General features: G+C 30.5%; 1 protein-coding gene across 8 annotated transcripts in view; it reads right to left on the bottom strand.

The window, feature by feature from the left end:
• LOC111696879 (AMP deaminase 2) overlaps window positions 1-26,111 on the bottom strand; it is a 33,121-nt gene that overhangs the window by 566 nt on the left and 6,444 nt on the right. For 4 of the 8 annotated variants that reach the window (XM_023466637.1, XM_023466641.1, XM_023466638.1 and 1 more), the window contains 27 exons: window positions 22,907-22,961; window positions 21,593-21,706; window positions 16,706-16,738; window positions 14,947-14,988; window positions 14,230-14,314; window positions 13,685-13,729; window positions 13,273-13,337; window positions 12,983-13,050; window positions 11,433-11,483; window positions 10,268-10,334; window positions 9,631-9,715; window positions 9,210-9,270; window positions 8,696-8,832; window positions 8,217-8,269; window positions 7,707-7,755; window positions 7,077-7,163; window positions 6,381-6,445; window positions 6,018-6,084; window positions 5,464-5,513; window positions 5,318-5,394; window positions 4,743-4,893; window positions 4,318-4,411; window positions 3,756-3,839; window positions 3,190-3,309; window positions 1,878-1,969; window positions 1,613-1,730; window positions 279-353 (listed from right to left, as the gene is read on the bottom strand). In XM_023466637.1, the coding sequence (XP_023322405.1) occupies window positions 279-353; window positions 1,613-1,730; window positions 1,878-1,969; window positions 3,190-3,309; window positions 3,756-3,839; window positions 4,318-4,411; window positions 4,743-4,893; window positions 5,318-5,394; window positions 5,464-5,513; window positions 6,018-6,084; window positions 6,381-6,445; window positions 7,077-7,163; window positions 7,707-7,755; window positions 8,217-8,269; window positions 8,696-8,832; window positions 9,210-9,270; window positions 9,631-9,715; window positions 10,268-10,334; window positions 11,433-11,483; window positions 12,983-13,050; window positions 13,273-13,337; window positions 13,685-13,729; window positions 14,230-14,314; window positions 14,947-14,988; window positions 16,706-16,738; window positions 21,593-21,706; window positions 22,907-22,961 (2,090 nt within the window). Of the gene's footprint in view, window positions 1-278; window positions 354-1,612; window positions 1,731-1,877; window positions 1,970-2,618; window positions 2,673-3,189; window positions 3,310-3,755; window positions 3,840-4,317; window positions 4,412-4,742; window positions 4,894-5,317; window positions 5,395-5,463; window positions 5,514-6,017; window positions 6,085-6,380; window positions 6,446-7,076; window positions 7,164-7,706; window positions 7,756-8,216; window positions 8,270-8,695; window positions 8,833-9,209; window positions 9,271-9,630; window positions 9,716-10,267; window positions 10,335-11,432; window positions 11,484-12,982; window positions 13,051-13,272; window positions 13,338-13,684; window positions 13,730-14,229; window positions 14,315-14,946; window positions 14,989-16,705; window positions 16,739-21,592; window positions 21,707-22,906; window positions 22,962-23,473; window positions 23,532-26,111 lie in introns of those variants that run through there. The other 4 variants (XM_023466642.1, XM_023466639.1, XM_023466640.1 and 1 more) reach the window with 4 other exon arrangements.

Here is a 26,111-nt window from a genome sequence, read left to right on the forward strand (position 1 = left end):
CTTTTTGTCTTACGGCAGCCATGAGCTACTATATGCCACAACATTTTCGTTTTCCGGCAATTATTACTTTTGTAAATGGTAAATTTGGGGCATTCAAATTGCGATTTTCAATACGGCTCATGGCCGCCTGTCTTTCCCCGCTCGTGTGGCTGTTTATATAATTCAACGGAGGTGAATGTAATTTTCTAATTCAATTTTTATCCCTAAATTTGTATTTTCAATAATTAAAAATGGTATTTAATTTCAATGCTCGAATTGTCAAATAATAATTATCCTACATGGTGTGAGAATCCACTTGTAATAACAGAGTTTCTGGCTAGCTCACACATATCACAGCTAGACAACTTCCACACCTAGAAATATTAATGAATTAATTACAGCTCAGTATCTACCAGTGGCAAATATTCTACAGGTAAAATTATTTCCCTTAAAAAAATGGTAAGCATAATTTTAAGTGACTCCATGCAAAGATAACAATGCCCAATTTACAGTGGTAACCTTGAAACCTTGATCTGATCAAGAATGTGGAAGATATTGTCGTTTTTCTGACCTGAAAAGTTTTAAGTTCAGATAATTTTCTCCTCCGTTTCTTAAAAGCAAGAAATGCCCAATTTACGAGACCCAATAGAAAAGATGCAGTATTAAAAAACTAAAACACATGAATTTCTAATTCTTACTTGATCAGACAAAGTTTAAAGGGCACTGCTAACTAAACTAAACATTGTCATCTTTGCATAGAGAACGTAGGGTCACTTGCAATTAAGCATAAAGTCTCTTTAACAACATTTAAATCATGTTAGCATATAACCTGTTAACAACATTTAAATCATGTTGGCATATAACCTTTTAACAATATTTAAATCATGTTAGCATATAAACCTTTAACAACATTTAAATCATGTTATCTTATAACCTTTTAACAACATTTAAATCATGTTAGCATATAAACCTTTAACAACATTTAAATCATGTTATCTTATAACCTTTTAACAACATTTAAATCATGTTAGCATATAACCCTTTAATAACATTTAAATCATGTTAGCATATAACCCTTTAACAACATTTAAATCATGTTAGCATATAACCCTTTAACAGCATTTAAATCATGTTAGCTATACCCTTTTACAACATTGAAATCATGTTACCATATAACCCTTTAACAACATTTAAATCATGTTAGCATATAACCCTTTAACAACATTTTATTCATGTTAGCATATAACCCTTTAATTTCATTCTATAAACTTTCAGCGTAATGCGTTTATGGTTTTTTTGGGTGAAAATCATGTTTTTACACAAATTATCAGAAGTCTTATGGAAATGAATTAAATTCAAATTATGTAATACAGGTATTCGAAGAATTAAAGGGACAAATATAAAGTGAAGGCTGTCAATATAAATTCACACAACGAAACCCGTAAAACCTTTGTGATCCTAATGAATGAGTTATCTATTTTTCTCTGCAGTACAGAGCCATAGGAGGAATTTATCAGAATCAAACACTAATTAAGCCACAGATAAAATGAAGTATCTTCAGCATAATTGATCAGATAAAGGTTTCAAGGAAATTATAATGACAGTTCCTTTAAATATAATTTTAATATAATACCTGAGCAGCAATACTGTACTCCTCCATTAATGGTTCCTTTGTGAAATGGAACTGTAAAGGATCATCAGTAGATAAAGAGACATTTAATCCTCTAGCTAGATAATCTGGTAGTGGAGACCTATAGTAGATATAGAGACAATTTAATCCTCTAGCTAGGTCAAAAGGTGTACCAGTAAAGTCTCATATATTTGGCCTTTTAGATCGAGTGTGAGATTTGCATGTTAAGTAAAATATAATAAATTAAAATGAAAAAGGTATGACGAACCTATTGTAGTTGAGGAAGAGAGAATTGTTGGATAAAGGAGACATAGCAATTCCTATCTGACAGAGATAGTATAAATACTGGAGAACTGGAACCTAAATAGAGAGATAGTTTAGAAATACTGGAGAACTGGAACCTAAATACAGAGATAGTATATTAATACTGGAGAACTGGAACCTAAATACAGAGATAGTATATAAATACTGGACAACTGGAATCTAAATACAGAGATAGTATATAAATACTGGAGAACTGGAACCTAAATACAGAGATAGTATATTAATACTGGAGAACTGGAACCTAGATACAGAGATAGTATATAAATACTGGAGAACTGGAACCTAAATACAGAGATAGTATATAAATACTGGAGAACTGGAATCTAAATACAGAGATAGTATATAAAAACTGGAGAACTGGAACCTAAATACAGAGATAGTATATTAATACTGGAGAACTAGAACCTAAATACAGAGATAGTATATAAATAATGGAGAACTGGAACCTAAATACAGAGATAGTATATAAATACTGGAGAACTGGAACCTAAATAGAGAGATAGATAGATATATATTTGACTAAATATTTAATTAAAAGCAATTTAAGTTTCACAATTTTTACATTTTAATTTAATACTTAATTTAATAGATAGAATATAAATACTGGAGAACTGGAACCTAAATACAGAGATAGTATATAAATACTGGAAGACTAGAACCTACATACAAGGATAGTATGTAAATACTGGAGAACTGGAACCTACATACAAAGATAGTATAAATACTGGAGAACTGGAACCTGAATAAAACGAATTACTAATCTGGAACTTTCAATTAAGAGTTTAAACGTATAGTTGGGATTTATTAGACCAAACTAAAATAATCGATTTCTTTTTTTAACAAAAGCTGCAAATTTTCAAGTGGGATTGTTAATAATTACTTAGGAATGTTGTTTGTTGTGAGAATTTTAAACCCAAATTTTATGTGGACATCGGAACTTTTGTGTGAACATCGGTAATCTTGATCTAAATATCCAATGTTTGATCAATTCTTTTTTCCCACCACAGCCACAGGATATCAAGGAATTAAATTAATCAGTTTACACAGATGGAGATTAACAAGACATAAGACATTAGATACAAGTATGGTTGCTCGCAAAAATTCTCCCAATTAAAGATTAAATTAATTCGAAAAAATAATGGCTTGTTCAACGAACAACGGAGGTAGCTGGATCCAGAAATTAGAGGCACAAAAGTTATAACTTTCAAGATTACTTAATTACGGATTGTGACTTTGATATTTAAGTTTATTTCGACCTTTCTCAGAAGAAGACCATGAGAGATGGATTCACACATGATGAATGCTGATACAAGATGCTGAACTGGTCCTGCTTCTCCACAGTGGGGTCGGAATACAAAGGTATTTAAACCACGTGACTAAATCAATTAATCAAAATATAAAATGATCCCAAGCTCTGTTGAGCGGGTTCACAAGAAGGGAAATGAGCTGTAGTTTATATATGCTAAATAAAATTTAGCAACTTTTTAACTTTTGAATAACAAAAATTGCCCATTTTTGTGTCGTTCATCTTTTTCTTCGATTATTTTAAGTTGAAACTCAACTTTCGATAGGTGTATTATGTGGATATATGCTTTGGGGCAGAAAAGATTTAGGCTGTAGGTTTCCTGCGACATTAATATTGCATATATATTTACATCTAATGTATTATAAATGTGTTATTTGTTCAAATCATCACATACAAAGTGTATATATATATTTACTTGATTCGCAGCATTATTACTAAATATATTTGACTTAATTTTGGTGTCACTTAATCACTTGATGGTAAAGTTTTAATTAATTCTTATTTTGTTTATCTGACCTCTCTGTAGTGGTTTAGCACTGTGATGTTGGCGAACATGTAGTAGATATAGTAGGAATACGGAGGATTCTCAGTTTCAGTCCACTAGATATATAATTTTACATTGAAAATAATCAATTTTACTGTGTCATTTGTTAACTTTCATCAATAATGTTATGCATTAAGTATTTTTTCGGAAATCAGACCGTTCTGATATTATTTACTAAATTTATAGATCTGCACTGCACAGCACTGCACTGCACTGTACTGCACTGCACTGCGCTGTAGTGTAATGTACTGTAATGTACTGTACTGCGCTGTACTGCACTTTACTGCACTGTACTGCACTGCACTGCACTGTACTGCACTGCACTGCACTGCACTGTACTGCACTGTACTGCACTGTACTGTACTGTGACATAATGTACTGTACTGCACTGTACTGCATTGTACTGCAATGTACTGTACTATACTGCACTGCACTGCACTGTAATGCAGTGTACTGAAATGCACTGAACTGCACTGTACTGAACTGCACTGCATTAAACTGTACTGCACTGCACTGCACTGTACTGTACTGTACCTGGTCTGGAGTAGGAACATCGACATCAAACATAGGATTTTCAGGTTTAGATTCATCATCCACACTGTCAAATCCAATAACGTACTGCAGAAACCTTAACATTATCCTATTGTGTTGGATCTATTTAGATGTATAAAATCACAATAATTCTTCGAATAGAGAATTAAAAAACAAGATATTTTAGTAAAAAATATTAATGCGAATCCTGGAAAAATTGAAATTGTTCCGATTTTCAAGTTTTTTGTTGTCATTTCCTAATTGTTTAAACAGGAAATTCAATTTTTTGAGAACAGGAAAATGTTGAAAATTGAAAAATGGAGCACAGCAGTTTCCGACTTGTCCGGTTTCAGATGAGTCTCCGTGGAGTGGTCTGCAGAGTCTGAACCCTTATTCCCCCTTTATCTTTGTACATCCTGTATATAAACCTGTGCAGTGAAGGATGTGAGGCTGGATCCTTCGTAACCTCGAATAGAGGTTGGAACAGGTTGGTCAGGATCTGCTGGAAGTTTTCTACACAGTTGTTGACCCTGTAGATATCAAAGAGACGAGGAACTTGAATCAACCAACGGACATTGTCTAGATTAAATATATGATATAAAGATAAAGTTATTTAATTATTTAGCATCAAAATTTAACCATATAACGATTGGAGGGGGGGGAATTCCCCCCCTCCACCCCCCTGTTCACTTTTCCAACTTAAAACTCCAAGCAAATTTATGCAAAAAAAAAAACTATTGTATGCATAGGCTAGGGTAGAGGACGGTCTAAGGGCTAGTCGGTGTTTCAAATTTCTATTTACTTATTTAAAAACTCCTTGAAAAATGGATGTAGAAACGTGTTGTGTTAAACCGTTAAGTTTAGAGGTCTAACTTTTATTAATTTGCTGGCCATAAAATGTAATTCCATAGGTAACAAAAATATGTATCATGATTTTGGTGTGAAGGTAAGGTGAGCAAACATAAAATACTAAATAAAAAATCATAAACTTGTATTTTTATACCTGAGTATACGTTGTTTCTGATAGCCCAGTCTGCCAGCATATCCCATTCATTGATATTTCTTCCATAGATAGACAATCTGAGATAATATATAATGTCCAGCAGAGCATAAACATAAAATTAAACATTTTAAAATTTGGTTTCGTACCTTAGCTCCAGATTTTGATATTTAGATTCCTCAAGATCAACAAACACTTCCTAAATAAAATACGTAACGTATAATATTCATAATAGTTATAACATTAAGGTGGGTTGGATTAATAAATGTTTGTTTAATCTCCTTAATACGGTGATTATATGTCATTTAAAGGGACAATAAGCGTAATTTCAATTGACCTTCAGTGCAAAGAGGGTAATGCGTGATTTACAACGGTATCCGAGCTGGGCCTAGTTTGGACTGTATGGCTAACTTACAATTACTAAAGCGGCAAACTTGTATGATCTATGTATACTTGATCATACAAAGCTATGAAGGGGTATATTTTTTAATCGGGTATTGCTATCTTTGCATGAAGGGTCATCTGAAATTACGCTTACAGTCCCTTTAAGTATAAACGTACAGAACTAATAAATGATCAAATTAAAAGAGAAATCAATCCTAGAGCGAGAAAATATATTCTTTTAAATTCAAACAATAAATTTGTTAGTCTGAGCTTGCTTCTCGTTTAATTGTTTACTAAGAAAGATTTAGTTTATTCCTACCTTGATGAGTTTACCGAAATATTTGCCTCCAACTTCATTATCTGTTTTCATAAACACCTCTCTTAGCCTGAAGTTTATAAAATAAATGGATTACATAAAAGCATGAGTTAATATTCTAAAGCTCATCATTTAAAACATTTGTAACGGACAAATTTATTCAAAAATTATAAAAAGGCACAAATTGAAAATTGTAAAGAAAATATTTTTTTTATATTTCTGAAACGAGACTGTTCATTTTTATTTATTTGAAGAATATTGCAATTGAATTTGTATTAAATGTCAGTTTTTTAATATAAAAAGAATTATGTTTAACACTAAGTTTCATGCCTTAAAGCAAAATATATTAAGTTTTGTCTCTAATACCTTGATTCTCCAATAGGATTATATTTAGCGTTGAACTTATCAAACCTATGGAACGTATTCCGATCCTGGAAATAATATTCTGATAGAGGTAGTGTCTATTAATTCAGGGGAAAAGAAAGACATAAATACAAAAATGAAAACAAAGTTGTTTTGAACTTATAGCTAACTAGCTTCAGATCCAGTAGTTACTACTGTCGTTTACACTCGCTTGGTCGTAAATTACAATTTTAGCTATTTGCCCTGTGTAAACCCACTCCCGAGTACCCCAATCAAATTTTAAGGAAAATCGTGTATGGGTACATGAGTTATGATCGGGAATCCAAACAGACAAACAGAAATTACAACTTGCTAATTGATAATTGCATCCTCTCAAATGGTAGTATATTAAAATGTTGGACAGAAATAATATTTATAAATACTAACTCACTAAGTATAAATGTTGACTGAATAGCCTATATATTAAAACTATAAACAACGCAAGCATTTAGCACTTTTTTCAGCAACATATTATATATATATTGTACCTATAAAAGAACACATGTTTTAAGACTAGCAGTTAAATCTTATATTTTAAGATGGAAATTTATAAAATGTAGATTTAACAATAACTAAAACTAAAAACTAAGTTAAATTCCAGGGATGAATAGTAAAAGGATGGATTAAGAAACCATTATGAATTGTTAGTTTAATACTTACAGCATGAACATCAAGCATGTCTACTGTTAGATCATAAGCTGTAACATTCAGAGATTCAAATACATCACGTAGGGTCATCTCTCCATTCTATAATATATTTTATCAAGCTATAATTGTGTTCTTTATGGTAATGAATTAAGTCATTGTGTTGTGAGACAATGATTTTTTTTTATCCCTATATCTTTACAATTTGATTGTGTAAACCTTAGATAGATTATTAAATCTAACAGAATTTATAGTTTGAAATATTTAAGGTCTAAGACATTGGGTTACAAAGATATAGGGATTAGAAAATCAGAGTTTGTGGCAAAGACTCAACTTCTTTCTTTAATTCAAATGAAAATAAAATTTAAATAAGCATTTTTTGTTAAAAGTCTTATCATGTTTAGATATAACCATTGTATCAACAAACATTTCAAAAAAATGATCAAAAACGCTATTATTTTTGCACAATTTGTTTGGACCGAAATTTTCTCTTTATCGGAAAGGTTGAAACCTTAAAAGATTATATTTTATTTTCTCAAGCTTGTACTGAAAACAAAGGTGTCTCTTTAAGATGACACCCCAGTATTTAAAGATTTTAAAAAAGCGTAAAAATGTCAATCTTATATTTTTCTTTTAAATTTTCACCTTACAGACTGGTTCGTCTCCATCAGTTTTTAGAGTTTTCTTGATAAACCTAAATATAAGTTGTTATAAACAATCTAACATATGTTAATCTAGCTGAATTAACCTAAATATAAGTTGTTATAAACAATCTAACATATGTTAAACTAGCTGAATTAACCTAAATATAAGTTGTTATAAACAATCTAACATATGTTAAACCAGCTGAATTAACCTAAATATAAGTTGTTATAAACAATCTAAAATGAGCGAAGAGCTTCAGTATACAGCTAGATATTTGAAGTTGAATTTCATTGAATAATGGGTTGTCTTTTAATAATAATAAATAATTAAGTCTTTTTGATCTGAAATTATTAATTTCGAAGGCTGGTTAAGTGTTTTATAAAATCTTCCTTTTATTTTACTTTTTGTAAATACTAAGTGTCTTCGAAGAATTAAATTCAGTCTATGTAAAAACAAATAAATATTGGAACTGGTACAATAATGTAAATTCTAATAAAACAATGTTTAAACCTGAGCAAATGTTTCTGATTCATACAGGATGCAGCATGAATATGAGTATCAACCTAAACAAAGGGTAAACAATATTTTTTCCTCATTTCACGAATGAAAGTTACAATGATGTTATTAATTTAAAAATTTAGCATCCAATGTTTCACCCCAAATAAAGTGTATTTGGATTGTCTACGTGTTTGTTTGTTGTTTCTTGATTTTATTGAATCCAAAAACCGTCAAAACGACTGAACCGAACTGGCCCAAAACTTGACACGACTCAATGGACCTGCCTCAAAGTAATATTTATGAAAATACATATAAACATAAATATAATATAAATATAAAAAAGAGAAATCTGTTTTCACATTGTAAAAAGAAAAATGGTTACTATTGAGAATAAAGCATAGTAAAATTATCAAATTATCAAAACGTTATAATTACATTTTTTCAAGATAATGTGCACTTTCAGGACAAAAAACAAGTTAATTATAAATTACCTTTCTAACATTATAGAAGTCTCTGTGTGGAACAGCTTTCTGAGCTGCCAGCTCTCTCAGCTCGTTAAGTAGAACATGAAGTTGGAACTTACTGCTCAGATAGGATAAACGTCGGTAACAGAAACTTTTCAGAGGTCCTGCACACAATATAAGATTTTTTTCGTTTTTATTCTTGAACCTTTAAAAAAATCAAGGGCTTAAATTACAAAGAAATTGAGTCTTTATCACAAACTCTGATTTTCAAATCCCAGTATCTCTGCAACCCAATGTCGTATACATCAGATATATCAAACTAGGAACCCTGTTAAATTAAATATTCAAAGTTTGAAATATCAAACTTTTATACTATCAGGTTGCAAGGATACGAAAACTTAAGTTGAGGCAAAGACTATTTCTTTTAACAAATTTTTGATTGTCACGAATACGGTATTTCAAATCATGTTAATAAAAATCTCTAATTAAAAGAAAGAGTTTTATAAATTTGAAAAATTTTGAATTAAATAATTCTATTTACCGTTTGCGATAAGTCCACAGAGAAGCTGCATATCCTTGACAAATGTGGCCAAATCAGGAACCTGAAAACAAATCAGTAATGGAATTGAGTCTTTGCCACAAACTCTAATTTTCTATTCCCTTTGTCTTTGCAACCTGACTGTGTAAACCTTTGATATTTCAAACTTAAATTATTTGATCTATCACAATTAATAGTTTGAAATAATTAATAGTGAAAGGGTTGCACTGATTAAAAAACCAAAGTTTGTGATAAATACTAAATTCCATTCACACTAAAAGAAAATTGGAAGGGGGGAGTTTTTCATTTTTAAAGTCATTACTTTCGTTTAACTTTTTAAACTTTAAAACATTAACAACAAGAGGTATTTTAAAATTTGTTTTTGATACATGTTTTAAGGTTTCAAGACATATAAAAGTATTACCTCAAAATCTATCTTTTTTCCATTATCTGCGTCTTCTTGATTAGCATAGACCGAGAATACACCTTCCTTACAGACCAACACATTCCTAGACAACACACAACATAATTATCAATAATCTATAAGAAGAAGAAATAACGATATATTTTTATACAATGGAGCAACAATCAAAGAATAGTGCTTGATTGAGAACCAAGCTTTGCATGGAGATACAAACTTTTCTTGTTATAGCCAATCAAATCAATTTAGAAATTTCAACATGTATACAAACAGAGATAACATCTTTAGATTTAAAGTTAATGCACCAAGAATAACTATGTACCTCTACTAACAACATAAGATACAAATGTCTCTAATTGTTAAAATTAATCAGCTGCAATGTATTCTAAAACGCTGTTTAAGTGTGTAATTTATCCCAAAACAAAATGAAGAGTTTTGTAAATACTTTAAAATGAGTTAAGTTCACAGCTAATAATATCAATAATTATATTATGTAACAATATGAACTAAACAAAATGAAAAAGAGATTTGTAAATACAAATACAAGTTCAGTTCCTTCATGCACAACCAGTGTACATTTCAATATCCGAGCTGGACCTTAGTTCTAATAAATATGAACAAGCGTAGGTTTAAAACTTACTTGTTGTCAGGTAGGAACTCACAATCCCAGGGATCCCTGTCATCCTTAGGAGGATGGATCGGATGATCTGAAAAATATAAATACATTAATTTTAGATTTTGTTGTTTTTAAAACCCCTTCACACAAACAAGACAAAGTATTAGAAACAAACAATCGCACACACTCAAAACTTGTTAAATACAATTTGTATTGTGTGAAAATAGATTTAATATGTCTATATGTTGTCAAGCTACAGTACTAGCCTATACAACAAATTAAAAAGTAAATGCTGAAACGTAAGCCCTCAAGTAAGTGCATAGTTTTATTAAATCTTTTTTAATTACTTACAAATCTAAAGTAATTTTCTCATGCATAACTCCATGGTAATTTTCATAAAATCGTTTTTAAAACTAAAAAATGATCATGTTTTCGGTTTTAAGCGCATTGTGCACAGTTCAATAACGATATATTTTCGATCAAACGTCAGCTATTAAATATCTAAAATATTCATGTCAATGTTTAATATTCGTATCAATTAAATATCTAAAATATTCATGTCAATGTTTAATATTCGTATCAATTAAATATCTAAAATATTCATGTCAATGTTTAATATTCGTATCAATTAAATATCTAAAATATTCATGTCAATGTTTAATATTCGTATCAATTAAGATATGTTAGAATTTGATATGGACATATTTTTCTCAGTAGTCGTTATTTTTCTAGCGAAAAGTGTTTAATCGGAAATATATTTAGATCAAAAAGAAAAGGCTTGTGTGCACTGGTTTCCTTGATTGATGACAACGTATTTCCAACTTGTCTTATTTTATTTAGAAAATAGATATAAACTCTTCAATATTGGAACAAGATGCAGCAACGAATGCAATTAGAAGTGTATTATGTAATATATGTGCTAACCAAATTCAAATAAACAAAATTAAGAATTTTGCAAATACAAAAAAGACTTTATTGTATTTTATATATTTTCCAAATAGTAAGTTGCTTATGGGTTAATACAGGTTGCAGTTTACATCCATTACAAGCGTGAGAAGTAAATATTAATGAGTGTGTATATAGTTTAGTTTAGCGTGAATATATATTATATATATTATATATATTGGTCTAGTAAAAATATATAAATGTTTATGCAAACATAATTATATAAAATCACTCTGAATAATACTTAGAGATTCTCGTCTCTCCTCTAGGAGTCGTTTCAACAGGGCGGGATTACCTTTAAATATGCAACAGATAAACCCTATTAACCTAGAAACCTATGTCCAGTCTCAAGTCCTTTAAGTTTTATCTTTCCGTTTTTAAAGTTCAACTTATTTTTAAATTCTAAAAGATAACTTTTCATTCTGTGCCAAAACCTTTAAATAGAAGAAAATTAACAGTCCCCTAAAAAGTTAATAAAAATGTTCTTTCTGCTTTCTTATCAATATTTTTAAGGGGTGTTTGTTGCAAGAGGAAGTAATGGTTCGGCTAGTACACTTTGTATTCCTAATCAATCCTTTTTTTTTACAAATCAAAAACTGAAAATTTTGAAAAATCTTCTTTTACATAATTTTTATTGTAATACTAATATAGTTTTCTATTTCCTTAATGAGAAGTTTTAAGGTTGTAAGTAATGAGATGAAAAATGTGAAATGCAAATATTCCAATATTACGTTTCCAAAGAAAAACAGGGCAGAGTATGATAAAGATAAGAATAATTGACAGTTAAACTTCAATAAACGTGGATGCAGACATTGTAAAATAATTATTTAAGATGAACATAACTAAGAAGTAGAGTTAAATTCATAAATGAAAGAAACCTAATAATTAATTAGTAATTGTTATGTTTTATCGTAATCTGTTATCTGTTAGAAGTCTGTACTTCCATGCAATCTAATATCAACACGTATAAAGATGACTTTTAGGGCTTTTAGAAAAGAATATTTTAAATAATATTGCATAGTATTAGGTTAGTAACAAAGGAACTGAGTTTTGCCACAAATTCAAATGTTCAAATCCATATATCTTTGCAATCTGATGCTGTCAACCTTTTATATTTTAAACTTATATTTTTTGATCTAGCAGAATTCCTAATTACAAATTTCAAAGGACACGGTGTTGCAAAAATATAGGGATTAGAAATAGGGGCAAAAGCTCCGGTTCTATATGGCTTAACTAGTAGATATGAAAGAAAATTATGAATAAAATTGTATTATAGGATGTCCAGAAAGTATGTTCTTATATTTTCTTTAATGTTTGTGATATATTTCGGTGTGATGTCCCAGACCTTAGAAAATAATTTAAAGTCCCCTTCCCCCCCTGGAATATAAAATATTTTCTGAACCCCTAACTCAATATGTCTATGTCTACATACTTATAAGAACAATTCTCTAAAATCTAAATTGTTAAAGTTAATGGGGTAGGGAGTAATCTACTATTAAAGGGACTGTAAGCGTAATTGACTTTCCATGAACAGATGGTAATGCCCGATTCACGACAATACCCTTGGAAGATTTGTCTAATCAAGCAAGAATTACCTATACCTGAGTATACTTGTATTTGTTTCTTTTCATGTTGGAGTCATTAAAACGACGTCAAGATGTTGAGATCAAGGTTTCAATGGTACTGTTTTATGGAGGACCACATTAAATTACACTTACAATCCCTATTTGACCGACAGCTGTGCATAATAAACGTATAGATATTTATTTGTCAAGAGGTATAACTTATATTTACCTTCAATAGTTGCTCTGTCCATGAGATGAATTTCTGGTTTAGGATTTCCACTCAGGGTTGACAGAAACCTATTTAGCAAACATAATTATTTTAAGTTAACTTACTTTTAATCAAACTTTGTAAATTTGGAAAAGTATCAAGGATGTGAACAATTTAAAAATATTGAGCGTAAAAAACGAAATTTAAAAGTTTACACATAAGAAATGGCTTAAAATAACTTGCATTAAAAAGTTTAAAACTAAATATTTTGACAAAAAAATGTTAAATTTTTCTAAATGTTAAAACTGCACCTGTCAACAGAGGAAGGAAATCCTTGCCTTGAAACTCTCATATACTTATCCCTGATGTTTAAAGCCTAAATATATATATTCATGATGTTAAAAGCCTAAATATATTTAGCCCTGTTATTTAAATCCTAAATATATATATATCCTGATGTTTAAAGCCTAAATATATATATCCATGATGTTTAATGATCAAATATTTATACATCCATGATGTTTAAAGCCTAAATATATATACATCCATCTAAACATTTAAAGTTTAAATTCATTAAATTGGGTCCCAGGAAGACCAACAAATGTTGAGTTTGTTTTATTATCATACTTTCTTAAGCCGCAGTTTCAAATATTATCAATCCTTTGATAATAAATAGCATAAATATTATAAATAAAGTTTAAGAACATTCAAACATAATTTTACTTGAATAAGAAGTTTTGATGCTGAATGAAGATCCTCTACTGGAACCTAAATAAGAAAAACATTTCTTAAGACTTTGATTTTTAAAATATACGTTGGTAGAGATTTATTTGTGACTGAATTGTCTGTAATATTTTCAAACGCGTCCAGTAATTGTCAAAAACTGACTGCTGTGTGTATCTGTGAGATAAACCATTAATTCTATGTACGTTACCAATCATGTTTTTTTTATTTTATAAAAAGATGAATGCATTAAATTTTAGTAGTGTAAAGTAATGTTGTTGTGTAGGGAATTGAGCCTTTGATCTCTATATCTTTGCAACCCAATGTCTTAGACCTTAGATATTTCTCACTTTGAAAATTGTCATGATGTCATTTTATAAATTCTTTCGATGTCTACGAAGTTTTGGGATAAGCTAGCTGTATGATTTCTAATAAATTAAATAATTTAAGTTTGAAATATCAACTATTTGGTTTCGAAAATTTGAGTTCAAGGCCAAGACTCAATTCCTTTAAGTGCAAAGAAATATGAATACTAGGATACTAACCCCTGTATTATCATCTCCTGAGATATCAACACGTTGGAAGTGTGGAACCAAATCCTGGAGTTCAAGATCATCATCAATATCAATACTAAACATGGATATCAATACTAAACATGGATATCAACACTAAACATGGATATCAATACGAAACATGAATATCAATACGAAACATGGATATCAATACTAAACATGGATATCAATACTAAACATGGATATCAATACTAAACATGGATATCAACACTGAACATGGATATCAATACGAAACATGGATATTAATATTAAACAGGGATATCAATACTAAACATGGATATCAATACTAAACATGGATATCAACACTAAACATGGATATCAATACTAAACATGGATGGCAATACTAAACATGGATATCAATAGTAAACATGGATATCAATACTTAACATGGATATCATCTATATATTCGATAAGCTCAAGAACAAGGTTATTTATAGTAAAGAATTTGTATTTTATTTTTAATGAAATGTCTCTATAACTCGTATTGTAGTGTAACCAACGAGGTTATAGTGTATAGAGTAATGATGTACGCTAATCCTTTACTAATTGTATAGGGCGTGAACTATACCGAGAGCGTACTGCATATCGTATTAAAGTATAGAATAGAGAGTACAAGAGTACAAGAGTATAGAGTACAGAGCACAGAGTACAGAGTACAGAGTACAGAGTACATAGTACAGAGTACACTACCTGGCTCCAAGGTTTGATGCACCCTGTTGTTCCTGTTGAACCCTAAACATATATTATTATTAATTATCGAGATAAATTATTTCAAAAACCTGAACACCTGGTATAAATAGAAATCTCACATAGGGTAAGCAAGCATAGTAACAATGGGAGCAAGCAACATAAAATAAATTTGATCTGCGGCTGCGCGGCAACCTTTACGTAACCTAAAAACTGATTTAGTCAGTTTGCTGATCCAAGGAAATCTATTCAGTTGAAAAAAATAATTATCAAAATTATTCGATTTTAGAGAAGTATAATCTGCACTATAATCTGCAGGCTAATTTTGATAATAATATAATATAATTAACAGAATATAAAAAATAGGTAAATCTATTTACACTGCAACTATAGGACTAAACGGATTATAGACTGCGGAATTAGATGATAATAATCAATAATATTCCTGCGCAATAAATAAATAATAAGCTAAAACTAGAGAGTATAGAGGTTAATGTATATATTATATCCTACTGGGTTACAACTAGAAGATATGGATAATATTAATCAATAAGTACACGGCCTCATGCAGTATCATTGTTTATACTAATAAGTTTAATTGTTTAATCAGAAAGTTTTTTTCCTAATTTTCTATATTTTTCTCTTTTAAAATTGTTACTCTTGATTTTTGGAGACACCTGTATCCTTTTAGTTTTAAATTTATGGCTTCAAGGTTAGTTCACTGATTTTTGGAAATACACATATATGTATATCAATGTAAAGTAACTTAGATAATTCAAACTTGAATAAAATATCCAAGATTTATTATGTATAGGATACAGGACGTAGAAAACTAATGTTTGGTATATAGTAATCATGTGCTAACTCTCAGATCATGAAAAATACAAAATATTATGAAATATTAACTAGTTACGAATGCGTCGAAAAATAATTGATGACTATATTGTTTGTAATATCTGAATGATTTGTTTGGAATTAAATTGATTTGTTTACGACCCGAGTTGAATGTTGCATCTTTCTAAATTTGTATGGACACTACGTACTTCGGTATGAGTCGTTTTTAACAATTTTCTCTTTATAGACGCAACAGAAAGAAGTAAGATTAGTAGCGATCAAAAGCGCTTTTTTATCGCATTTTCATTTTTCGCGAACACTTCCTTTAAGGAATTTGAAATGCGTCCATTGTCGCTTTAAGTATTATCCAAATCCGAAAATAATCTACCGAAGTCCTTATGCGGAAATATTAGGAAGATGGTTATAAAAAATTTACATTTTTATTAAAATATTCTTCTAACACTAAACGAAAAGTCAGGTTATTTAACAGTAAAAAGGAAGACATGAAACAATATGTTTGCTGTAAAAGTACAGCGACTTAACACTATTATAGTACACTACATGCTATGTAGTATTAGGTAAAGATCTATGTTAGGATCTTGATTTTTAAATACCTTTTATTCATGCATTGAACATTTATTTGTCTTAAATAAGATTAATATCAAGAGAGGTAAGAGAGAGATAATTAACATGTATATTGTACAATGGTAAGCGATTATATCAATACAATATGGACGATTGTTTAAATTAAAATTTGATTTTTTTCGAATTATAAGTTTACAAGTAACAAAAAAGAAGCTTTTTTAATTGACAGCTTCTTTTTGTGTACATGTTTATGTGTATTCATGCTGTTTGAAAGCTTGATATCAATCAAAGTAGAAATCTAAAATCGTCTTTATTGTATGGCATACCACTGTATTTTGTATACCTCATGTTACCTGCCTCCTCCTGGATGCAAACCCTAAACCAATTAATTAAATATATATTTTTAAGAAATATTGATTTATTCGAATTTAAATTTAGTTTTTTTTATTTTCAAGAAAAAATACTTCTGTGTACATTCGGCTAAACTTGAGAAATAGTTCAATTAGTTGTACTTAGGTTAACTACTTTTCTAGAGTTCATTCGGCTAAACTTGAGAAATAGTTCAACTAGTTGTACTTAGTTTAACTACTTTTCTAGAGTACGTTCGGCTAAACTTGAGAAGTAGTTCAACTAGTTGTACTTAGTTTAACTACTTCTCTAGTGTACATTCGGCTAAACTTGAGAAGTAGTTCAACTAGTTGTACTTAGTTTAACTACTTCTCACTTTTCATTCATTCTGAACTCTAATGTGGTCACAGTTAAGAACTAAAACTACACTTGACATAGAAAATGCCCGAGTTTTACTCAATCATATCTTAAATTTCTTTTCAAATTCCTCCTATAAAATTGTTTAAAAACACGTATTAATTAAAAATTGCATTGAGTTTGATGGTTATACAAGACAATTTAAGAAAAGAATTTATATTTTAATATATAACATTAGGGTTACTTTAAGTCACGTGGACGTATTCCCTTTAAGAGCGTATATACCTATATGTGAATAGTGAATATATTAAGTATAGTGGTGAGTCTATCTATCCTGAAAATGGTGTAAAAGACTGTTTACAGTATTTACCATGTTAAACCATTGCAAACATCTTTCTTTTGTCTTCTGTTAGGTAGGGAATAGAACTGTAATCCCTAGGTAATTAATTCTTTAGAGAAGAATCTAGATCTTCATGTTATTAAATAGTTATACAGAATTGTGGCTCTGTGGGTTTAAATTTAGAATTCTAGAATTTGTTAAAATAACACAACTACTGGAGATAACACAACTACTGGAGATAACATAATCTACTTCTACTGCAGCTAAGCTAAATGTCCGATTCTCAAGAGCACTCTGCAAAACCAATATTTGAGTAACAATAAGGAATGGTATGAGTCGTTTTTAACAATTTTCTCCTTATAGACACAACAGAAAGAAGTAAGATTATATACTTTCTTTCCTTTGCTCTGCTGCAGAAATACGCATTTAACTGTTTTACATAAATGTACCGCAATGATAAATTTTCAGATAAAACAGTATAAATCCATCATTTGTTCACCGAGATTTGAAGTGCAGCGTTGTTAATCGGGCATATAATGATGTAATTCATTATTCAAGGATAAACTCAAATAACGACAATAAACCCTAGTAAACACTACACATGGCCTCTATACCAGACATTTAATTTTTATTAAACCTTGTCAATTAAGTTGAATGTAAAAACTTGAATACCACAACTGCATGTATTTCTAGAACTGCAGGGACTAGGGCTGGGCGTGTTCATTAAATTATTTGTTCCGTACCGTTTAGAACCGTTCCGTTTGTTCCCGTGAAATAACGTGAAAGGAACAACGCCCAGTGCGTTCCTACTACTTTGAAATAGTTTTTTTTTCCGAACCGTTTGTTACCATGAAAGAACTATCGTTTCCAAGGCTCGAGGCCCAGCCCTAGAATAGGATTTCTATACTCCACGGATCCCTTGCCTGGAACTGTATATTAGTCGGACAATCAGGACAATGAGATGAATATGATCTACCCTGTCTCATCCACCCACCCGGAGCTATATCCTTCGAACCCATCAACAACACTCGGCTATATCTGAAAACTAGACTTCTTAAACAATCCTCAAAACCCCTACAGATAGTAAATAACATGTATACATTTTATGCATTTGTTTGTTATCAGCTTTGCATTGTGCTATCAGTACTTTCGCACAAAAATGTAGCAGTGGCTGATTTTTCAGTTATCAAATCTTTTAAAGAGATGTTGATTTATTTTTTAATAATTTAAACAAATGTATCCACGATATATCCTGAGATGAATGTATCCAAGATATGTCCTGAGATGAGTGTATCTAGAGCTGGGAACTTTTGAATAGTGGATATCGGGATTAAGGCTTGATTCACTCTTTTTCTTAATCTCGAGATTAAATAATGCTTGTTCTTCTCTTGTTATTAATCTCCAGATTAATTAACCGATCGGGATTAAGGATATTCCATTCTAAAGTTTTCAGCTCAGGATATATACTGAGATGAATGTATCCAGAGTATATACTGAGATGGATGTATCCAAGATATGTCCCGAAATGAGTGTATCTAGGATATATACTGAGATGAATGTATCCAGAGTATATACTGAGATGAATGTATCCAAGATATGTCCTGAGATGAGTGTATCTAGGATATATACTGGGATGAATGTATCCAGGGTATATACTGACATGAGTGTATCCAAGATATATCCTGAGATGAATGTATCCTGGATATATACTGAGATAAATGTATCCAAGATATATCCTGAGATGAATGTATCCTGGATATATACTGAGATGAATGTATACAGGGTATATACGGAGATAAATGTATCCAGGATATTTACTGAGATGAGTGTATCCAGGATATATCCTAAGATGAATGTATCCAGGATATATCCTGAGATGAATGTATCCAGGATATATACTGAGATGAATGTATCCAGGATATATCCTGAGGTGAATGTATCCAAGATATATCCTGAGATGAATGTATCCAGAATATATCCTGAGATGAATGTATCCAGGATATATCCTGAGATGAATGTATCCAGGATATATCCTGAGGTCAATGTATCCAGGATATATACTGAGATGTGTATCCAGGATATATCCTGAGGTGAATGTATCCAAGATATATCCTGAGATGAATGTATCCAGGATATATCCTAAGATGAATGTATCCAGGATATATCCTGAGATGAATGTATCCAGGATATATCCTGAGGTGAATGTATCCAGGATATATACTGAGATGAATGTATCCAGGATATATACAGAGATGAGTGTATCCTGGATATATCCTGAGGTGAATGTATCCAGGATATATACTGAAATGAATGAATCCAGGATATATCCTGAGATGAATGTATCCAGGATATATCCTGAGATGAATGTATCCAGGATATATCCAGTGATGAATGTATCCGGGGTATAGATGGAAGACTGAAGTAGAATATTTCATGATACTGAAGAGAATTAATCTCTACGAGCTAAACTCTTCTAAGCTTCTAAAAACAGATATAAGCCCATGCAATAAACTTAAAAATCAATTTTATCAAAATACGATTACCTTAGTGATTAAGTACGTTAAACTTTATTTTAAAAAATATATTTCTGCAGGACACTTGGAGGGAATATTTGTGGAGAAGGTTTCATTTCGATCTTCGTGAATGTGATCTTAGCTGATGTGATAAAGTTCAAAGTATAGTGAATACTAATATAAAATATTGTATTGCTAGTGCAGTGAATATAAACAGTTCAATCATTTGTGGTTGAATTGTGTGTGAATTTTGTTATTTTTGAAAGCTTGATATCCAATTTGGACACTTTTTAATTTTAGTATAAAGGCTTCATCCATACAGTAAAGTTATTCCAGCAAGGTATAAACAGCACGGTATATCGAAGAGGAATAAGAATAACTCGTATATCTGTATAAGATGGAGATCAATGCCTGATCACAAGATTAACAAAAGTTCTGAGATCACTTCTGCTGTCAACAAAACCACAGAAGATTTTAAAACAGAAACCAAGTACTTATAAATAGTAAAGATGTGTGTTCTGTTTTTAAAGATATTGATATTTTGTAGTCAAGTTCTGATAATAAAGCCTGCTTTATAACTTCTTGTCATTTTAATATGGAAGTTTCATCCCGAAAATTAATTTAACTAACCATGATTTTAGAACCATAATTTAATAAATATTGAAGGTTTCAGTCCTCAGTGTGTTTAAAACCAACTAGCAAGATTTACTCCTAATTCTTCAAGATAAGAAATTTCATCGTAAAAGATAATAATTGAAAAGCAAATAGATCAAAGGGAAATAGACTAAATATATGTATTGTTTTATAGTCCTATCTCTAGACACATCAAACACCATACGGTATAAAAAGATTAAAAATACAGAGACAATATTAGAAAAAAATGGCATATCATGAGCAAATATTAAAAAAAAAGACACTTGAGTGAGACAAGATTAGATAAAAATTAGACACGTTATAGTAAGATAAAACTAGATAAAAATTAGACACGTTATAGTGAGATAAAACTAGATAAAAATTAGACTCGTTATAGTGAGATAAAACTAAATAAAAGTCAGACACGTTATAATGAGATAAAACTAGATATAAATTGGACTCGTTATAGTGAGATAAAACTAAATAAAAATTAGACTCGTTATAGTGGGACAAGATTAGATACAAATTAGACACATTATAGTGGGGAACAAGATTAGATACAAATTAGACACATTATGAGAGACAAAACTAGATAAAAATAAGTGTAAAACTCTAGTAATATTCAGCACAAAGGATCACACCTGCACAATCTAGATTGTACATTAATCCATAACAATTTTAAAATCGAAAAAGCACCAAATCAAACCAAAGTCTAATCCCCCTCCATNAAAACAAGGGTACTATCCCAATCTTACCAAACATGTAGCAAGGAAGTTGTACAGTGAGACTGACCCGTTAAACTGTGGGATAGGAATATGAATGGTAGATAGATGATTTTAAATAGTACAATTAACATGTACAGTATACACTACTCAGCTATCATTTAATAAGTTGATTTTGCTAATTGCTTTTTAACATCATCGAATATAAACAAAATTACTGAAATATTGTCTCCATTTTCCAAAGTATTATCGGTCTCCACTGTATCTTTTAAAGTATTGAAATTCTTTGCTCCATGTGTTTAGTGGTCCCTACTAACCTAAGTAGTTTTGATTCTATTTGTTCAATAGGAAACTGTGGAACCTCATAGGGAGCAGATAGTTCATTACTCAACTGCTGTCCATCCACACCAACCAGAGACTTAGACATTTGCCTGAATATATGTAATATAGATAAAACAAGACATGCATATGTTGCAAAAAGCCGGCCAAACGGCTTTACCGATTGGGCTGACATTTTTTTGTGTACACTCATGGGTAGCCTGGGGGTGTTATAGGCTAAGTAATAGAAATTCTTTTTTTTTCACAAAAAAAAATTTTAGTTAGCTAGTTAGCTAGTTAAATATTAATTATAAAAAATATTTCTTATGTAATTCTTCACTTACTAAGTAAAAAACGGTCAGGTCTCGATGAAAAATGCTCCGATATTTTCATTAAAAAATAAACCCAGGAATACGCGAAGCGAAAATATTAGTCTGTGTCTTTTAACTGCTTTTTAGCTTTATGTTTATTTATTCTTCTAGTTATCTTCTAGTTATTGATACATGTTTGATTCTTGAAAAAATAATCACAAAATTATCCTAGTCCTGCACTGGGATTTCCAACAAGTAGTTTGCCTTTTTTGTGCTGCTGATAATGCCGGAGATATTGAGAATTTCAAGATTTAAATTTTTAAATGAAACCAAAATTCTTCACATCTCCGGTAATATTGAACTGAAGAGACTATTAACTCTAGCATTTTAATTCTAAAATTTGGTTTACAAATAAATGCCGTAATTTTTTTTAAAGAACGATTTTCAAGTCATCTTGCTACTGTGTAATCGTGGGATAACCTGTACTAACTGTAGATGAAAGGGAAATTAACAAGTTTTGACAAGTTTGACAGATTGTTAAAAGTTAAATGTGGAGAAAGTTAAACTGTTGAAATAATATTTGAATTTAGAAAAGCAAACTCAGCTAGAACAGTTTTCTAGTAGGTACAATAATATTTACATAATTTGCAGTCTCAACATTATTTCCATTAGAACTTTAAACTATAAATGTAGCTCGAGATTTTGTAACTTATTTACCTCTGAAAATGTTCAGTTCACATTTTTAACAATTAGCATTAAATAGTTACATATTTCTAAAATCTTTTAGCGAATTTTCTAATTTAGAGCTTGAACGTTTATGAAAGGGGTAGAGTAAAAAGGGGGTGGGGAAAAAACTGATTTCACCTTAAATATGATCTTACAGAGCGTGATGTGCGCAATGTTTCCTGTTGCCCCCCCCCCCTTAAAACGGCCCTGCTAATTTTAGCTAAAGACGCCATTACTAACGCTTTACACTGGTTACAACTGTATTAATGATAGTACCTGTATAGTTCTCCTTCAGGTTTTCTAGATCTCTCATTGGGCGGAGACTCAGTTCCTAAAATATTTATCTAGTTAAAAAATAATTTTTTAATATTCAAAATAAAATCAATTGTTCACTTCAACGCAAAAAATAGGCCTAGTTCAAGTATTCAAAGCTTTAATCACAGAGATTTAAAGTAAAATTACACAGTTATACGCATTTCAGTCATACGTCGAAAATAATGTTTTAGTATAGAATGAACAATGCTTTCTGTGCTAAAATATCTATTTTAAGCTAATTCAACACTCTTGTTTAAATGGTGAAATTTGAGGTTTGAGGTGTGCTTTTGTTTAAATACAGGGGTGTATACTTTCTTGAAAAATCGATTCCCCCCCATCTTTGAAAATAATTTTTTCCTTCCATAAAATATGTCTGCAAAAAAATTAAGTGTCAATTAGTTGGGAAACATAAATTAGTTCAAAAATCATTTCCTTAATAATTGCTTAAAAAATGCACCCCTGTTTAAATATTCATCAAATATATAAATATAGATTAGTTCTAAATATTGTTGACAGTTTACTATTTACCTATAGAATCAGGACCTGCACTATTATACTCATCATCATTCATTTTTATTGACTGCAATTTCTTTTAAGTCAATTAAACAACTTTTATTAAAATTATTTAAGTTTTGGTTTATAAACTAGTGATATCAAATTAAAAATAATGATAAAAAAGAATAATATTCGCTGGTTTAAAAAACTTTTCATGTCAGCTATTTAGGAGTAAAAAATCTTAATTCCATAGCTATGGTCAAATTTTTTTATGGGTGAAAGTTTTAACTTTTTTATCTAGAAATGGAACAGAATGTAACAGTATAATTATATTAATGAGGTTTCTATAAAGAATGTTGAAGAATATTATATGGTTTGTATAATGTATATATGTGTTCTCCTTCTACCTCCCATCTCTACTAACCTATAAAACTTCTATCCACAAGACTACAAGTATATATTTAATATGTATAGAACTAAGGTGAGAGGATAGGGTTTGTTCATATCTAATTGCAACGTTATTGGACAGTCCAAGGACCGAATTTAATTAATTGCAGAGGTCTCTAAATTATCGAGAGCCAATCAAATCCTCATGAATCATCAACTTTGAATTGATTATTCAGCGATCGGTAGTTCAGTAACCTCTCTCAAATTCATTATGTTGTAAATACAAAATGTTGATTTCACTGAACAATCTTCACTTAACAACTTTTCAACGAATTTTACATTTTTGCTGTTGTTAAAACTAGTTTCTATAGAACAGTTCTAATACATTACAGTAAAATATGTAAACAAAACCTAACCCCCCATACACCTTAGTTGTACTCTCATTGAATTTTATCTATCTACATATTCAGTTTTACAGATAAAATTGCTATCAAGGGTTTTAGGTTTAAATTGAGGGTTAAACGCTCAAGGGTGGATATTAAAGGGAAATCAGGTATCAACCCTTCTACTCTACACGTGTGTGTAATGTATACATGATATAATATATATATACTAGTATTTAAAGGGCGCTCCGCGCCCATCTTCTATTTTAATTGTGAACATGTTCTCTTTGTGTACATCGTAAAACAAAACAAACAAAAAATTCGCTGATTTTAACAAAAAATTTCGTGGATTTTCAAAAAATTTTAAAATTTAATGAAAATTTTGATGTAAACAAATATTTGAAATTTTGATAATTCATAAAAATTCCCTGGGGCCAAGTGAGGTCCCACATAAAATTTGGGCCTGGTCGGTTCAGCCGTTTTGAAGTTTATTGGATACAAACACCAAAACAGACAGGCTAAATTTATAGATAGATAAACCAGATATACCGATTATTACCTTAAAGTTCAACTCATAGCTATCAATGAAATAAAGTTAACTATTCTAAATACAAGTATTTGGTAAATTTGTACAATAATATACTTGTAATTATGGTCCTATAAATAGTAATATACGAACTGATTTATAAAATATTTTCTTACAGTTAAATATGATCTAATTTAAAGATTTCTAGCACAGTATTGAGTACCAACGAGTGGCACACCTACAAAAACTATTATTAACGATATCTGGTATATTTATATTGTTGTATCTCTGGTAGTTGGATATAAACTATACATATCTATATATAAATTTGGCTTCTCTGGGTGTTTGTATGTTTGTCTGTTTGTCTGTTTGTTTGTATCCAATAAACGTCAAAACGGCTGAACCGATCGGGTCCAAAATGTTTTGTGGGACCTCACGTGACCCCAGGGAAGGTTTATGAATGATCAAAATTTTAAAGATTTGTGTTAAAAAGTTTTTTTATTTTTGAAAAATTTTGAAAATGCACAAAAAAATATTATGAAATCCGCAAACATTTTTTGTTTTTGTTTTATACTGTACAAAAAGAAGATGTTCAGAGATAAAGCCACTGCACAATTAATATTTGAAATAGAGAATGGTCGGGAAGCGCCCTAAACGCCTAGTATATATATACTAGCTTTGGAACCCAGCGCTGCCTGCAAGATTGCTTAAAGTTACTCCGGCCGTTTACCCGCACGATTTTACCGGGAAACTAAAATTTCGCGAGTAATGTCGACCAACTCAACTTAGATTCTCAAAACCATCCTAAGAACATTCCCGTGGGTCTCCCTAATTCCACAATCAAAATTCGAGGCAAATCAGTCCAGGGGTTCCTGAGTTATGATCGGGCAAACAGACAGACAGCCAAACAGAGATTACACATTTATATATAGATATATATATATAGGTATAATCACCTGGTATAATTATATTGTTCTACTATAATCTATAGCAGTTAGATACAAACTGTATATCTATTTAATAAAACAAGACATTCGTATATATGTTGCGTATAGCCGGCCAAACGGCTGGACCGATTGGGCTGAAATTTTTTGTTGCCACTCAGGGGAGGCCAGGGGGTGTTTTAGGTATACGTTTTTAATATAATATATATATATTGGTATAATCAGCTGGTATAACTATATCGTTGTATCTCTGGTAGTTGGATATAAACTGTATATATATATATATATATAAATTGGTATAATCAGCTGGTTTTGCTTTCTCTAAATTCTAAATACCGAATCCTGAGGAGAAAGCTGTGTGTATGAGACAAGGTTTATTATCTACTGGAGTAGGTTCTAAGTAAAGGATATCTTTATAATATTCTTTATCA

Source organism: Eurytemora carolleeae, unplaced genomic scaffold, assembly GCF_000591075.1.
Source record: "Eurytemora carolleeae unplaced genomic scaffold, Eaff_2.0 scaffold186, whole genome shotgun sequence".
In the NCBI taxonomy this organism is placed as follows: domain Eukaryota; kingdom Metazoa; phylum Arthropoda; class Copepoda; order Calanoida; family Temoridae; genus Eurytemora; species Eurytemora carolleeae.